Source organism: Mobula hypostoma, chromosome 4 (assembly GCF_963921235.1).
Source record: "Mobula hypostoma chromosome 4, sMobHyp1.1, whole genome shotgun sequence".
Taxonomy (NCBI): Eukaryota; Metazoa; Chordata; class Chondrichthyes; order Myliobatiformes; family Myliobatidae; genus Mobula; species Mobula hypostoma.
Window position 1 is genome coordinate 11234164 of NC_086100.1, and position 17435 is coordinate 11251598.

Consider the following 17435-nt stretch of genomic DNA (forward strand, 5'->3'; position numbering starts at 1 on the left):
ATTTATATTTTTAAAGTTGCGTCTTGCAATGTACTGCTGCTGCAAAACAAATTCCACGACATATGGCAGTGATATTAAATCTGATTCTGATTTTCATGTCTGTATATTATCAAAATATATCTGTACACATCTTCAGAGATTCAGTGTATCTTTTGAATTTATGCTTCATGTGACCAATGTTAATGTCTTTCTGCTATGGAATTGACTGTTTCCTGTTCACTTGATTTATGTATTTTGTACCGTGGTGTTTATATTTGGAGTTTGTAGCTTCATTCCTTTACACTGTTTAAAACCAATTACGTCTGATGTCACAAGACTGACCATGCTTTTGAATATTACTGCTTGTCCAATAGTTGGTTGTTCATTTGTTAATGAAGACTTCATGGAACAAATGTTTTATTCCTGTATTGGAGGGGTCATGACTGTCACATGACAGCACTGCCCACTACCTGGTCGGAAGGCACACCACCTGCCAATCAAGGTTTGAATCCTCCTCTCCTATTGAATGCACAGCTCAGCAACAGTTTCTACAGCGCCATTCCATGGTTCTCAGCCTGGAGTGAAGTAGGGTGGTCCCTCGGAGATAGCAAAGTGAGAGTGAGTCCAGCACATGTGTCATCCTTAAAATGGAGGATCCAGCCCAGGTAATTCACGGGGGGGGGGGCGGTGCAATGGTTAGGTGTGCATTGATGGGCGAGGAGGGGTCAAACTTCGGCAGGTGGCATGTCTTCCGACCAGGTAGTGGGCAGTGCTGTCACGTGACAGTCACGACCCCTCCAATACAGTCCACCCCTTAGAAGCCACACCACTTGTCCAGCATTACATGTAACGCAGTGAGAAGGAAAGTAATATATCTTAATGGAAGCCTTACACTTAACTATTTCTAAGGTTTCCTCTAGATGCTGTGGTTTTCTCACACATTTCAAATATGTATGTGTTTGTAGGTTAATTGCCCACATGGATGTAATTGGGCAGTATGGACTTGTTGGGCCGCAAGGGCCTGTTACTGTGCTGTATCTCTGAATCAGAAAAGAGCAATCTTGTGTGATCAAGAAATCATGCTACCAGCTTCCACATCCAGTAAGTGAATAACAATGTGTGAGTTAGAGTAATGGAAAGGTGGTGCAACTCTGGGAGCTTGTGGGGAAGGAGAGTCAGAACATCAGACAGTGTTGCTATTCTCATTTTGAGTAATATCTGCATACATATTTGTTTTTGAGTTAGGAATTGATTTGGTTTATTTTTGTCAGATCTGCCTAGATGCAGTAAAAAGCTTGTTTTGCATACCGTTCATATGGATCAATTCCTTACACAGTGCATTGAGGTAGTGCAAGGTAAAACAATAACAGGATGCAGAATGAAGTACATTTACAGGTAATGCATTGCAAGTAGAGAATAAGATACAAGTTCATAATGAGGTAGATTGTGAGGCTAAGAGTTTGTTTTATTGTTCTAAGGAGCCATTCAGTAGTCTTATAATAGTGGAACAGAAGCTGTCCTTGACATTGTTGCTATCTGGCTTTTATATTTTCTACCCTAATGAAGAGAAAATTTCCAGTGTGGATAGGGTCTATGATTATGCTGGCTGCCTTACTGAGGTAGTGAGTGCTGTAAATAGATTCCATTGAAGGGAGATTGGTGTTTGTCATGTGCTGAGTTGTGTCCACAACTCTGCAGTTTCTTGCAGTCACAGGCAGAACAGTTTCCGTACCAAGCCATGATGCATTTGGATATGATGTTTTCTGTGGTACATTGATAAATTTTTGGTAAGGGTTGATGGGGTTATGCAAAATATTTTTAGCCTCAAGTAGAGGTGTTGGAGAGCTTTCTTGGTTCTGACATCAGCGTGATTGGCCTAGGACATGGTCATGGTGATGTTCACACCTCAGACTTGAAGTTCTCAAGTTCTCTGGACTGCAGCACTATTGACATTGACAGGAGCATTTGCTTCAACCTTCCCCCACTCCCCCCCAAGTTAATGACTAGTTCTTTTGTTTTGCTGATATTGAGGGAAAGTTTGTTATCATGATATTGTGTTACTATCTCCTGTCTGTACTGTGAATCATCATTATTTGAGGTACAGCCGACTTTAGTGGTCTCATCTTTGAGCTTGTTGATAAAGTTCAAGCAGAATGTAGCCATGCAATCATGAGTATATAGTGCATGGAGTAGAGGCCTGAGACCCAACTTTGTGGAGTGCCACTATTGATAATAATTGTGGCAGATATTTTATCTATCCTTTCTGATTGTAGTCTGTTGGTCCGAAACTCAAAAATCCAGTTGTGAGGGAATGTGTTGAGTCTTGGGTCTCTGAGGCTGTCATCAGGAAGAAGGTACAGGAGCCTCTGGACTCTCACTACCAGGTTCAAGAACAGTTATTACATCAGACTCTTGAACCAAATGGAATAACTTCACTTGCTCCATCACCGAAATGGACCCACTTTCAAGGACTCTTCATCTCGTGTTCTCTTGCTTATTGCTTATTTATTATTATTATTTCTTCATGTATTTGATTTGCCGGTTATCTTTTGTACACTGGTTGAACACCCAGTTGGTGTCGTCTTTCACTGATTGTATTATGGATTTATTGAGTATGCCCACAAGAAAATGAATCGCAGAGTTATATACATTGATAATAAATTTACTTTGAGTTTTGTGGTGAGTTTGCTTGGAATTTTAGTATTGATGGTAAATCTGTAGTCAATTAAGTAAAACAGTCTAACATAAATAAATTTACTGTCTGGATGCTCCAGAGATGAGTGTCGGGCCAGGGAGATGGCATCCAGTAGATCAGTTTCGGTGGCTGGTGAATTGCAATGGATCGAGTTTGTCTTGGAGGCTGAAGTTAGTGTGTGTTGTGTTTAACCTTGCGAAGCGTTTCGTGATGGATAATGTCAGAGCCGTTGGGAGGTAGCCATTAAGGCATGTTACCTTTTTTTCTTAAGTGCAGGCTTGATAGTGGCCTTTAAGCAAGTAGGAATTTCAGACTGTGATTGGGAGAGGTTATAGATACACCCACCAGCTGATCTGCATAGGATCTAAAGACATATCACCATCTAGGCCAGATGCTTACCACAGGTTCACTCTCTGACAGACTGAATTTATGTCTGCAATGTGGGTTCATGTGCATTGGAGGATATTGGGGTGGGTGGTGACATTCCAATCCTCTTGCGTGCGTGCGAGTCTGTGTGTGTGTGTCTGCATGTGCATGCGTGATGTCTTTTTCACGGCTTTTTACAAGGCGTGGAACGAGAGAGACTGTGTGGTGAACCATTCCTCACACAGACATTTTCGCAGTATTCTCCCTTTATTTTACAAGGTCGAGTTGCGATCTCCACACTCAACCCGGCATGGATGGAAAGCATACTTGAGAGCGGACCTGACTGGTTTCGAACCTGGGAACCTCCGCTCCTGGGTCTGGTGCCGATGTCATTGCACCACCAGCTGGCCCTCCAATCTTCTTCTATTCAAAACAAGCATAGAATGCATTAAGCATATCAGCAAGAGATGTGTTGTGAGTGATGCTCCCCAACTTTGCTTTGTAGCTTGTGAAAGTGTGTAAGCCTTGCCTCAGTTGATGACTGGTCTGGGACTCAATTTTGGATTAATTTTGTCTCTTGTCATCTCTGATAGCTTTATGGAGGTTATATCTCGATTTCATACGAAGGTCAGGGTCACTTGATTTGAATGTTGCAGTCCTTGACTTCAGCCAGGAGTGGATCTCCTGGTTTATCAATGGTTTCCAGTTTGGGAATGGCTGGATTGTCCTCTTTGGTACACAGTACCCAGCATACTTGACGAAATCCATGAAGGCAGTAACATACTCAAGGCTGACTGCTGAATCTTTGAATATGCAGCAGTCTACCAGGTGAAAATGGTCATAGAGTTCAATAGTTCCATTTAATATCAGATAATGTATACAATATACAACCTGAAATTTTTGTTCTTTCATGAAAACTGAAGTGGCCCAACGAATGAGTGACAGTAAAAACATTAAAACTGCCAAGCCCCCTACTCCCTCCCCATGCATAAGTAACAGCAGATCAATGACCCTTCCCTTTCCCCCCCAACTTATTCCAGCAAAAAAGCATTAGCGCCCTCCATGCATCAAGCAAGCAATGGCAAAGCCTCCAAGAAAAGAAAGACCATAATCAGCAGAACAACATACACTAATTGTTCACCCGATGATTCAACATATCTCTCTCCCTCTCTCCCTCTCTCCCTCTCTCCCTCTCTCCCTCTCTCCCTCTCTCCCTCTCTCCCTCTCTCCCTCTCTCCCTCTCTCCCTCTCTCCCTCTCTCCCTCTCTCCCTCTCTCCCTCTCTCCCTCTCTCCCTCTCTCCCTCTCTCCCTCTCTCCCTCTCTCCCTCTCTCCCTCTCTCCCTCTCTCCCTCTCTCCCTCTCTCCCTCTCTCCCTCTCTCCCTCTCTCCCTCTCTCCCTCTCTCCCTCTCTCCCTCTCTCCCTCTCTCCCTCTCCTCCCCCCCCCCATAAAGGGACAGACAGATGATCACATAGAGGGAGGGAAGACTAATAAGACCAGCATAGTACAACTTTCTGCACTGGATCCTTCTGTTTGCATGTAAGGAGAAGGAACATAGCCTGGTGCTCTGATATTTTTAGGTTTGGTTTTAATGCTGATTGTGAATAAGCAGCTCACTGGGATTTTACCTGACATTGAAAATGAAATATGACCACGTCTGCTTATCAGCTTTCAAAATCAACACTAGGGAGCTATTAATCAGATGCTGAGTGGAACGTTATACAGTGACTTCTCACCATTTGTGTAAAGTAACGTGTGTTATTAGCTATTTCTTAACTGTCTTATTTACATCTTCACTTAGGGACATCATGATCACCCACTTTGATCCTGCCATCACATATGAAAATCTTTGCACTGAAGTTCGCGACATGTGCTGCTTTGACAACGAACAGCTCTTTACAATGAAGTGGATTGACGAAGAAGGTAGATTGAATTTTGTGGCAAAATTTCTGGCAATATTTTGCTTTTCTAGCCAATCTTGCAGAGTGAATATGGAAAGTAGAAATAAGACTGATGTACCTCTTCAAAGAATATTCTTTAATGCAAAGTCTTATGTGAGTCTGTGTAATACTCTATTGGGTGCCTTGCTCAGGCAAATATGCTTTAAAGTGACTAAATTTAAGTGTGCTGTTGCAGTGGCAAGATAAAAAACCACTGGCACTTTGTTAGCTTTTCTGTCATATTCATTCTCTCAGTTCCTTTCTTGTTTTTGAGGATCTTGAAGGACAGAGAGATTGGAATAAAACAAAAAGGAAATTTTAAAAAGGCATGGAATGAAGAGAGATGATAAGTGTTAAACATTAACAACATATGTTACCATGGATGTCTCTGCAACTAATGTTTCCATAAAAATGGTGAAGCAATTTATAGATTTGTACGAGACTATAGACCAAGAGCAAAAATACCTCAGCTTTACTAGTTTCTGCAAATGATGGACTTTTGTCCTGATGAAGGGTTTCAGTCCTAAACATTGACTCTTTATTCCTTCCCGTAGATGCTGCCTGACCTGCTCAGTTCCTCCATCATTTTGTGTGTGTTACTCAAGTTTATGTGAAATGGTACAATCTTTGCTGTGGCATGATAATTAAATGAAATTTAATACAAGATAGCACTGAACAGGAAATTGTTATGCATCATTAATTGCTTTGAAAACTTAGAATGTAATAAGGAGATTCCATTGTCTTGAAATTATGGATACAATTTGCATGAATGGAAATTTCAAAAAAAATTTTTAATGATTTTCAGCGTTCAGAATTTTGGATAGATTGGTTACTGTGAGAAACGATTGGAATGGGAAATTAAAATGGTTGGCCACAGGAAGGTCTTGCTTTTTGTGGATGGAGTGTACATGCTAGACAAAGCAGGTCTCACCAATCTAGAAGAGGCTGCACTGGGAGCATCGGATACAGTAGATGGCCCCAGCAGATTCACAGATGAAGTTTTGGCTCACCTAGGAGGACTGTTTGGGGCTCTGAATGGAGGTGAGGGCAGTTGTGGCACTTCTGCTTGCAGGTATGAATGCCAGGAGGGAGGGACGAATGGAATGAGAATCATAGAGGAAGTGAGCCCTGTGGAGAGTGGCGTGGGGGTGTGGAAGGTAAAAATCTGTTGTGGTAAGGTATTGTTGAAGATGGTAGAAGTTACAGAGAATGATGCAGAGACTTCTTGGGTGGTAGGCGAGGACAAGAGCGACTCTATTCCTGGTTACTACGAGAACTGGTTGCCACTGAATTTTAAACTCAGTCTTTCTCTTGTGCGAAAGAGAGAAAAATCTCTCTCTAAAGCACTATTGAACACATTTTTAGAACGCTGTTGAAATTGTGAGAAATGCCCTTCTTAGGGATGCTATTATCATTTTCACTTAGTGGATTTTAAAATACTTGTGTGGGATGCAGCAGGAGTTTAGGTGGCACAGTTGACATTTTATGTTGAAATTTAGAAATGATAGCTAAAAAGATTTATAGGTAAAGTTAAGGTGAATTGAAAGAATATTTAAAATATTGCCCATGCTGGAAGTACAAACAAGACAGCACGTGGAGTAAGAATTGTGAACTTAATTTCTTGCTCCATGGATATTGCCTGGTAAATATTCCTTGCATTTTCTTTGAATCTTGGTAGTCAAAAGTAAAAAAACAGTTTGCTGTTAAGGGTAAGACCTTTACCACTGTTGATGAACAGAAGGATCTTGGGGTCCAAGTTCATCGCTCCCTGAAAATGTTGATAGGGTGATTATAAAGGCTTATTGCATACTTGTCTTGATTAGTCGAGGCTTTGAGTTCAAAGGTCAGCAAGTTATGTCGTAGCTTTATAAAACTCTAGTTAGGCTGCATCTGGAGTATTGTATACAGTTTTGATCTCACTGTTGTAGGAAGGATGTTGAGCCTTTGGAGAGCATACAGGAGAGGTTTACCAGGATGCTGCCTGCATTAGAGGGCACGTGCTATAACAAGAAATTGGAAGCGGCAGAGGCTGAGGGGAGATCTGATAGAGGTTTATAAAGTTATGAGAGGTATAGATAGAGTGGACAAACACTATATTTTTCCCAGGGCTCAAATGTCTAATACCAGAGGGTATGCACTTAAGATGAGAGGGGTAAGTTTCAAAAGAGATATGGGGGGCAAGGTTTTACAGAGTGGTGAGCGCCTGGAATGCACAGCCTGAGGTGGTAGTAGAGGCAGATACATTACTGACTTTTAAGAGACGTTTAGATAGACGCATAAATATGAGGAAAATGGAGGGATATGGACATTGTGTAGGCAGAAGAGGTTAGTTTTGAGTTAGCCATTTGATTACCAGTTGTGGGCCAAAGGGCCTGAACCCATGCTGCGCTGTTGTATGTTCTCATTAGTTAACTGCAGTGTCCTGTGTTATGTATGTTCAAAATTTCTGTTGAAAACTGCTGAGATAACACTAGAGCTCCCTTTGTAGTTTCCCCAGATTCTGATTTAGTTTATTATCATATACAACAGGATGTAATGGAATTCCTTGCTCATGAGAAGCTCACAGAGTAAACAGTGTATGTAGTAATAATAAATATAACAATAAATACAGTGAGCACAAAACAGTATGATGCAGAGTTTTAGTGCAATCTGAAGAAATACAAAAAAAGTTAAAGTAAAACTAATGGAGGTAGAATTAAGTTTGAGAACATGAAAGGGATGTGGGGGAGGTGATTCCTCTGAAGTCTGATGTGGGGGTGTGATGGGTGATGTAGTTTTTCTGTGGGCTTGTTAACTTATCACCATGAAGGGTTAAAATCATGGAATGATTAAAAATTATTTAATGTCATTTCCAGTCCACAAATGTGGAGGATAGTTAAATAATTGTTATTCTAGATCCAAATGCAGCACAAAAAGTAAACACAGTAAGATAAAGGACACAATAATAAAAAACCACAAAAATATATAAGATAGTTTATATACATTGATTGTATTGTAGTCGCGTGCAAATGCGCTACTAAGGAAACACACGGAGGCAGAGAGAGCTGAACTCAGAATGCCTTTACTGATTCAAAATCGTGCGCTTAAATCTCCCCTGCCATGGGCCCCTGCGGCCCGCGGGGCGGACGTGATGTCAGACTGTCCCCGGAAGGTCCGCCCCGAGCGGGTAGTTTCAAACACGCTACCTTGTGTCTGCCCGCGGCTCCTGATGGCGGTTCAAGTCCTGTGTGTGTGGGCTGCCACAGTATGTTCTTAAGATGATGCCGAGCACAGTTGTGTCTGTACATAAGGTGACTGACAGGAAATGATAAAGTAGTGGTGGTTAGCAGTGTGGAGTGGTGAGTTAGTGAGATCAGCCTTACTGCTTGGGGAAAGTAATTAGAGATTAACAGTACATGACGGCCTAATTAGTAATGCCTTCGCCCTACCTACAAATAGAAATAGAAAATCTACAGCATACGACAGGCCCCTCAGCCCACAATGTTGTACCAACCATGTAATCTACTCTAGAAGTGGCCTAGAATTTCCCTACTGCATAGCCCTCTATTTTTCTAAGCTCCAGGTACCTATCTAAGAGTCTCTTAAAAGACCCTGCTGTATCCGTCTCTACCATCTTTGCTGGCAATGCACTCCATGCACCCACTACCCTCTGTGTGGAAAAACTTACCTCTAACATCGCCCTGTACCTACTTCCATGCACCTTAAAACTATGCCCCCTTGTGTTAGCCATTTCAGCCCTGGGAAAAAGCCTCTGGCTATCCACATGATCAATGCCTCTCATTATCTTGTACACCTCTATCAGGTCACCTCTCATCCTCCATCACTCCAAGGAGAAAACTGGACTGCAGTTGCTTTAAACTAATATATTAAATTCTTTTGAATTTCATAGATGGGTGGAATTAACTGAGAAAAAAGTCATAATGACCATTAGATACAGGAGCAGAATTAAGCTATTTGATCTCTCGCATGTGCTCCACCATTTTATCATGTCTGACCCATTATCCTTTCTCAGCCCCAATCTCTTGCCCTCTTCCCGTATTCCTTCATGGTCTGACCAATTAAGAATCTATCAACCTCTGCCTTAAATATATCCAATGACTTGGCCTCCACAGTCACCTGTGGTAGTGAATTGCACAGATTCACCATTCTTTGGCTAAAGACATTTCTCCTCATCTCTGTTCTAAAAAGATACCCTTCTATTCTGAACTGTATCCTCTAGTCCTAGACTCTCCCACCATCCATTCTACCGAGACCTTTCAACATCAGACACTTTTCAATTAGGTCATCCCTCATTCTTCTGAATTCCAGTGAATACAGGCCCAGAGTCTTCAAATGCTCTTCATATGACAAGCCATTCAATCCTGGAATCATAAATCATGAAGTTATAGTATTCACCAGCTTTGCGATCTGATACAAATTCTATTATTGACAACATTGTGAACCATTCTAGTTTTGCCAATAACAACACAAAACCAAAATATTGATTAGATCAATAGGTGGACATGGAACAAAATTGAATATTTCTGCAAGATCGGCCCGTGTGCACAAAGGTGATTTTCTTTCAGCAAGTGGTAAAGCCCTATGGGTAAACAGCACCACCTGCTGAAGTTGAAGGCACCCACTGTGGTTTACTAGGGAGCAGAGTTGTCCTGAAATTTGTTTTTTTTTGCGGCAGCAGTACAGTGCAATACATTAAAAAACTATAAATTACAATAAGAAATGTAAGCAAAATAATAGTGCAAAAAGTGAGGTAGTGTTCATGGTCTGTTCAGAAATGTGATCCAGCAGAGGGGAAAAATCTATTGCTGAATCGTGGATTGTGTCTTCAGATTCCTGTACCTCCTAGTGGTTGGGAGAATGGAAAATTAGTAAATTAGGTAAACCTGACTTACTTATTGTCTGTGTTTTGGTTAGTTAATCAATTCTAGCTGATTTCTTGTTTGTACTACATATTACTGGGGTGTGGCTGCTGCCACTTACAAATAGCCTCTTGGAGCCACACCTTGTATGCTGCTTGAACTGGCGGGCTAAACCAGGTGAGGGTAGCTGGTGGGCCTCATACGCCAGTGAGATAGAGACATGCCTAGTCAGCTCCAGCAGACTGGGCAGATGAAGTCCAGTGGTCAGGAAGGTGGTTCTGTTACGCTCCGTGGAGAGCGAAGGACATGATGAGGCACAGAAGAAGTCATAATCATCCACTGCAACCATGGAAGACGCAGTTATGATGCCTACTTGTACCACTGGACCTGGATTTCTGAGGTCGAGAGAGTCGCACTGCTCCAGTGCAATGGCTTTTCCACTCTTAACAACTCCCCCGCTCAGGTTGCATCGCCTCTGATCTGGGCTGACAATTACGTGCTAGGCGGCATCTAATTAATTAGTATGTTTATTTCGGCTTTTTTCTTAAAGATGTGCTGTGTGCCTCCCGGCTACCGCTGCGTTCTTCACGAATCGGTACAGTATCTGTCCGGGGGTTGGGGTGGTGGGACATGGGGGTGTCACCTCATCGTCGATCAGGGCAGGCAGCTCATCTTCTCCTATGACTGCCCGCCTCGATGTCGAAGGTCGAGGTTCGTTGTCTGTTGTGGCTGATGTGGAAGGCTTGCTTGACTGCTGAGCCTCGCGCATTTTTCTATCATACAGTTGTTTGTAAGCACTCAAACCATCCTGCAAATATCCCCTAAACCTACGTACCCTTTCGAAATTAAAGTCGTACTTTATCATTGCGGCGAAAATCTCACAGTTGTTTCGCTTTCTGCATTCGGTTGCATTCGGTTTTGATTGTTATCCTTTCCTCTTCCAATTGCATCAGCTCTTCATCTATCAGTTCTTGGTCATGGGATGCCAAAACCTCTTCAACATCATCTTTGTCAACTTCCACAAGCCAGACTCACTTTGTCCTTGCTTCGTTCACCACGATCGAAACGCTTAATTATGTCTAGTTTTACGCTAAGTGTAACACCCTTACTCTTTCAGGCTTTTCCGACACCTTAGAACTCATCTTGCTAACGGCTGCTCAATGCAACGTGTTAAAGCAATGCTGTTCCGAATCCGGGGCAGAGCGGCTGCTCGGAGCGCGCGCTGCCTTTTATCGCACACTGATTTTTTATCGCGCACTACCTTTCTTCGTAACAGTGAAAACACCTTCTGAAAGCGAAAACAGGGTACTAATGTAGGTCTTTCATAACAGTGAGGTTTCGTAAAGCGAAGGTTCGAAAAGCGGGGGACACCTGTACAAGTAGATTCTTTCCTGCTGCTGTAAGACTATTGAACTGCCCCTTAGTGTGATGAAATGGATTCTTGACCTCTATCTTATTATGATCTTGCACTTTATTGCTTATCTACACTACACTCCATAACTGTAACACATTTTTGTGCACTCTTTTGTCATCTTAACTTGTACTTCAGTGCACCTTTCATTGATTCTGTTATGGTTATTGGATTTATTAAGTATGTCCACAAGAAAATGAATCTCAGGGTTGTATAAGGTGACATATATGTACTTTGATAATAAATTTACTTTGAACCATTTACTAATTATAAAGGCAAATGTTTGGTACTTATCCCTCACTGTGCTCTGTTTTGTTTTCTGATGTCCACTATTCTTCCTTTAGCTATAGCACCAAAAATATGGTCGTTTACTTCATTAACAAAAATAAAAATAATTGCTTGTGAAGCATTTTGGGATGTCATGAAAATGTAACAAGCCGCTTGTTTGTTCCTGTTTTCAAGATTTCGTTGAGTAATGTTATTGAACTGAACCCATTTAAGATTTGGTGAGCTATGCATTGAGGGACACACACAAAATGCTGGAGGAACTCAGCAGGCCAGGCAGCATCCAGAAAAAGAGTACAGTTGATGTTTTAGGCTGAGACCCTTCAGGGGGACTGGAGAAAAAAGCTGAGGAGCAGAGTTAAAAGGTGGGGGAAAGGGAGAGAGAAAAACACAAGGTGATAGGTGAAACCTGGTCCTGGAAGGGCGAAGCAAAGAGCTGGGAAGTTGATTGGTGAAATAGACAGAAGGCCATGGAAGAAAGAAAAGGGGGAGAAGCACCAGAGGGAGGTGATGGGAGGTGAGAGAGGGAAAAGGGGATGGGAAATGGAGAAGGGGAGAGTGAAGGCATTATCATCGGAATGGGACTGGGAAGTGGAATTAAAATGGTGAGCACCCGGAGAATTTGCTTTTTCTGGTGGACAGAGCGTAGGTGCTTGGCAAAGCGGTCTCCCAATCTACGTCTGGTCTTGCTGATATACAGGAGACCACACCAGGAGCACCAAACACAGTTAACTCTCTCATTCCCGGAATCATTCTAGTGAATCTTCTCTGTACCCTCTCCAACATCAGCACATCCTTTCTTAAATAAGGAGACCAAAACTGCCCACTGTACTCGAAGTGAGGTCTTACCAACGCCTTATAGAGCCTCAACATCACATCCCTGCTCCTATAATCCATTCCTCTAGAAATGAGTGCCAACATTGCATTCGCCGCCTTCACCACCGACTCAACCTGGAGGTTAACCTTAAGGGTATCCTGCACGAGGACTCCCAAGTCCCGTTGCATCTCAGAACTTTGAATTCTCTCCCCATTTAAATAATAGTCTGCCCGTTTATTTCTTCTGCCAAAGTGCATAACCATACACTTTCTAACATTGTATTTCATTTGCCATTTCTTTGCCCATTCTCCCAATCTATTCAAGTCTCACTGCAGACTCTCTGTTTCCTCAGCACTACCGGCCCCTCCACCTATCTTCGTATCATCAGCAAGCTTAGCTACAAAGCCATCTATTTCATAATCCAAATCGTTGATGTACAACGTGAAAAGAAGCGGCCCCAACACGGACCCCTGTGGAACACTACTGGTAACCGGCAGCCAACCAGAATAGGATCCGTTTATTCCCACTCTCTGCTTCCTGCCAATCAGCCAATGCCTATCCACGTATGTAACTTTCCCATAATTCCATGGGCTCTTATCTTGTTAAGTAGCCTCATGTGTGGCACCTTGTCAAAGGCCTTCTGGAAATCCAAATATACAACATCTACTGCATTTCCCTTGTCTAGCCTACTTGTAATTTCCTCAAAAAATTGTAATAGGTTTGTCAGGCAGGATTTTCCTTTAAGGAAACCATGCTGAGTTCTGCCTATCTTGTCATATGCCTCCAGGTACTCCGTAACCTCATCCTTGACAATCGACTCCAACAACTTCCCAACCACCGATGTCAAGCTAACAGGTCTATAATTTCCCTTTTGCTTCCTTGCCCCCTTCTTAAATAGTGGAGTGACATTTGCAATCTTCCAGTCCTCCAGAACCATGCCAGAATCTATCGACTTTTGAAAGATTATCGCTAATGCCTCCGCAATCTCCACAGCTACTTCCTTCAGAACACGAGGGTGCATTCCATGGTAGTGAGGGAGGTGGTGTGGGAGCAACTGTAGCACTTACTCTGCTTGCAAGGATAAGTGCCAGGAGGGAGATCAGTGGAGAGGGACGAACGGACAACGAAGTTGTATGGGGAGCGATCCCTGCGGAAAGCAGGAAGTGGGGGAGAGAGAAAGATATGCTTGGTAGTGGGATCCATTGGAGGTGATCGAAGTTTCGGAGAACTAGGTGCAGGACGCAGGGGGTGGTAGGTGAGGAGAAGAGGAATCTTATCCCTGGAAGTGTGGTGGGAGGATGGGGTAAGAGCAGACATGTGCGAAATGGAAGAGATGTGCTTGAGGACAACGTTGATGGTGTTTATGCGGTTGAGGGCAGTATTGATGGCTTCGCCTGACACTCCATCCACCAGAAAAAGCAGGGTCTCCCAGTGTTCACCCATTTTAATTCCACTTCTCATTCCGATATGTCCATCCATGACCTCCTCCACTGTCATGATGAGGCCACACTTAGGTTGGAGGAACAACATCTTATATTCCGTTAGGGTAGCTTCCAACCTTATGACATGAACATCGATTTCTCAAACTTCTGGTAATGCCACCCCCTCCTCCCCCCCCCCGTTCACCTTTCCCATCCCCTTTTCCCTCTCTCACCTTATCTCTTTGCCTGCACATTGCCTCCCTCTGGTGCTCCTCCCCTCTTTTCTTTCTTCCATGGTCTTCTATCTCATTCACCAATCAACTTCTCAGCTCTTTGCTTTATCCTTCCCCTTCCAGGTTTCACCTCTCACCTTGTGTTTTTCTCTCTCCCCTCCCCCCGACCTTTTGAATCTACTCCTCAACTTTTTACTTCAGTCCTTCTGAAGGGTTTTGGCCCGAAATGTTGACCTAGATGCTGCCTGGCCTGCTGAGTTCCTCCAGCATTTTGTGTATGTTGCTTGGATATCCAGCATCTGCAGATTTTCTCTTGTTTATGCATTGAAGAGATGACTTCATTTCATTGGAGCTTTGTACACCATTGTTTAAATGTCACAAATTTTAAAACCTCAGTAAATCATATATTATAAAACAGCTTACTGAGCCAGGAATGATAGATTAATGTATGAGGAGTGCTTGATGAATTTTGGCCTGGAGTTTAAAAAAAATGAGAGGGGGGGGAATCTCATTGAAACGTAAAATATTGAAAGGCCTACATAGAGTGGATGTGGAGACAATATTTCCTATAGTTGGAAAATACCCAGGACACATTCAGAGAGTGGTGTCTCAGAAAGGTAGCGTCCATTATTAAGGATCTCCAGCACCTCGGGCATGCCTTTTTCTCACTTTTACCACTGGAGCTGACCAGGTTTGCAACCTTCTGCAGCTTCTTTTGATCCTGTGCCTCCTTACCAGACAGTGATGCAGCCTGTCAGAATGCTCTCCACAGTACATCTATAGAAGTTTTTGAGTGTATTTGTTGACATACCAAATCTCTTCAAACTCCTAATGAAGTATAGCAGCTGTCTTACCTTCTTTATAACTACATCGGTGTGTTGGGACCAGGTTAGATCCTCAGAGATCTTGACACCCAGGACCTTGAAACTGCTCACTCTCTCCACTTCTGATCCCACTATGAGAATTGGTGTGTTCCTTTGTCTTACCCTTCCTGAAGTCCACAATCAGCTCTTTTGTCTTACTGGCGTTGAGTGCCAGGTTGTTGCTGCAGCACCACTCTACTAATTGGCATATCTCACTCCTGTGCGCCCTGTCGTCACCACCTGAGATTCTACCAACAATTGTTGTATCGTCAGCAAATTTATAGATGGTATTTGAGCTATGCCTAGCCATATAGTCATGTGTATATAGAGCGTAGAGCAGTGGGCTAAGCGCACACCCCTGAGGTGTGCCAGTGTTGATTATCAGCGAGGAGGATATGTTACCACCAATCCACACAGATTTTGGTCTTCCAGTTAGGAAGTTAGGAACTTCCAATTTCAGAGGGAGGTACAGAGGCCCAGATTCTGCAACTTCTTAATCAGGATTGTGGGAATGATGGTATTAAATGCTGAGCTGTAGTCGACGAACACATAGGTGACATAGGTGTTTGTGATGTCTAGGTGGTCTAAAGCTATCTGAGTAGCCATTGAGATTACTCCTACTGTTGACTGTAGTGGTGATAGGTAAATTGCAATGGGCCCAGGTCCTTACTGACGCCAAATGGTCTAATTCTGCTCCTATGTTTTATGGTCTTATGAACAAAACATTGTGCATCTTGTCAAATCAAAAGAAAAATTCCAAAAAAAGTCAACAATTTACTAAAAAAAAACCAGAATTTTGAGGCTGAAAATATATTCATTCCTCCTGTAATTATAATGCTAACTTTCCTCATATACTTTATACTTTATTGTCGCCAAACAATTGGGTGCTAGAACGTACAATAATCACAGCGATATTTGATTCTCAGCTTCACACTCCCTGGATTACAAATATTAAATATTAAACATAGATAAAATTAGTAAATATTAAAAATTTAAATTATAAATCATAAATAGAAAATAGGAAAATGGGAAATAAGGTCGTGCAAAAAAACTGAGAGGCAGGTCCGGATATTTGGAGGGTACGGCCCAGTTCTGGGTCAGGATCCGTTCAGCAGTCTTATCACATTTGGAAAGAAGCTGTTCCCAAATCTGGCCATACGAGTCTTCAAGCTCCTAAGCCTTCTCCCGGAGGGAAGAGGGACGAAAAGAGTGTTGGCTGGGTGGGTCGTGTCCTTGATTATCCTGGCAGCGCTGCTCCAACAGCGTACGGTGAGTCCACGGACGGAAGATTGATTTGTGTGACGTGCTGCGCCGTGTTCACGATCTTCTGCAGCTTCTTTCGGTCTTGGACGGGACAACTTTTCCATACCAGGTTGTGATGCACCCAAGAAGAATGCTCTCTACGGTGCCTCTATAAAAATTAGTGAGGGTTTCAGGGGACAGGCCAAATTTCTTTAGTTTTCTCAGGAAGTAAAGGTGCTGGTGGGCCGCCTTGGCAGTGAACTTTGCTTGGTTGGACCAAGTCAGGTCATTTGTGATATTGACCCTGAGGAACTTAAAGCTTTTGACTTGTTCCACATGTGCACCACCGATGTAAATTGGGTCGTGCGGTCTGCTACTCCTTCTGAAGTCAACAACCAATTCTTTCGTCTTGCTGACTTTGAGGGATAGGTTATTGTCTTTGCACCATGCCACCAGGTTCTTAATTTACAGTACTGTATATTACCTTACCAACTCACAATTTGTGAATGTAGAAAATTAGTGGATAACCTGTTTTCACTGAATTGATTTGAATAAATACACTCTTTCTGTAAGGTCCAACAGTATGGTTGATTTTCAATAGACCACCAAACGAAAATTAAGACAAAAGAGTATTCAAAGTGGATCAGGGAAGCGATAATGGACAAACACAAACTTGCGGAAGGGTACAACACTATCTCTGAGCACAGTACATCATGAAAGAGTGGAAAAAATGTGAAACTACAGCCACACTGCCTAGTTCAGCCACCCCTCTAAACTTAGTTGTCAAAGAAGAATGGCGCTTTAAGAGAGATTACCCTGACACCAACGGTCACTTTGAGTGAACTGTAGCAGTCAGTCGCTGCAACTGGAGATGAAGCTCACGACTCCACAATCTCTAAAGCTGCACAAAATTGGTATTTATGGAAGAGTGACCAGGAAAAAGCTGTGACTTTAAAAGAAAATCATTTATTTGTCTGTAAAGACTTTGCAAAGCATCATTTAGAAGATACTGTGAAGATGTGGAAGAAGGTCTTGTGGTCAGATGAGACTGAAGTGGAACTTTTTGGCTTCAACGCTAAGTGGTACATGTAGTATAAATCTAAAAATGTTCCTCAGTCAAGTAACACCATCCCTACTATAAACTATGGTGGAGGTAGCATCATGCTATGGGAATATGTACAAAATACTGGAAGAACTCAGCAGCCCAGGCAGCATTTATGGAGCAGTGTAAACAGTCGACCTTTTGTGCTGAGACGTTTCTTCAAGATTGGAAAGGAGTGGACAAAGTCAAAATAAGAAGGTGGGGGAGGGAAGGAAGAAGTAC

General features: G+C 42.7%; 1 protein-coding gene across 1 annotated transcript in view; it reads left to right on the plus strand.

The window, feature by feature from the left end:
• Positions 1–17435, plus strand: part of prkci (protein kinase C, iota) — a 129433-nt gene that overhangs the window by 34673 nt on the left and 77325 nt on the right. Inside the window, exon 2 of the mRNA XM_063045310.1 lies at positions 4842–4963. Coding sequence (XP_062901380.1) covers positions 4842–4963 — 122 coding nt within the window. The remainder of the gene's footprint in view (positions 1–4841; positions 4964–17435) is intronic.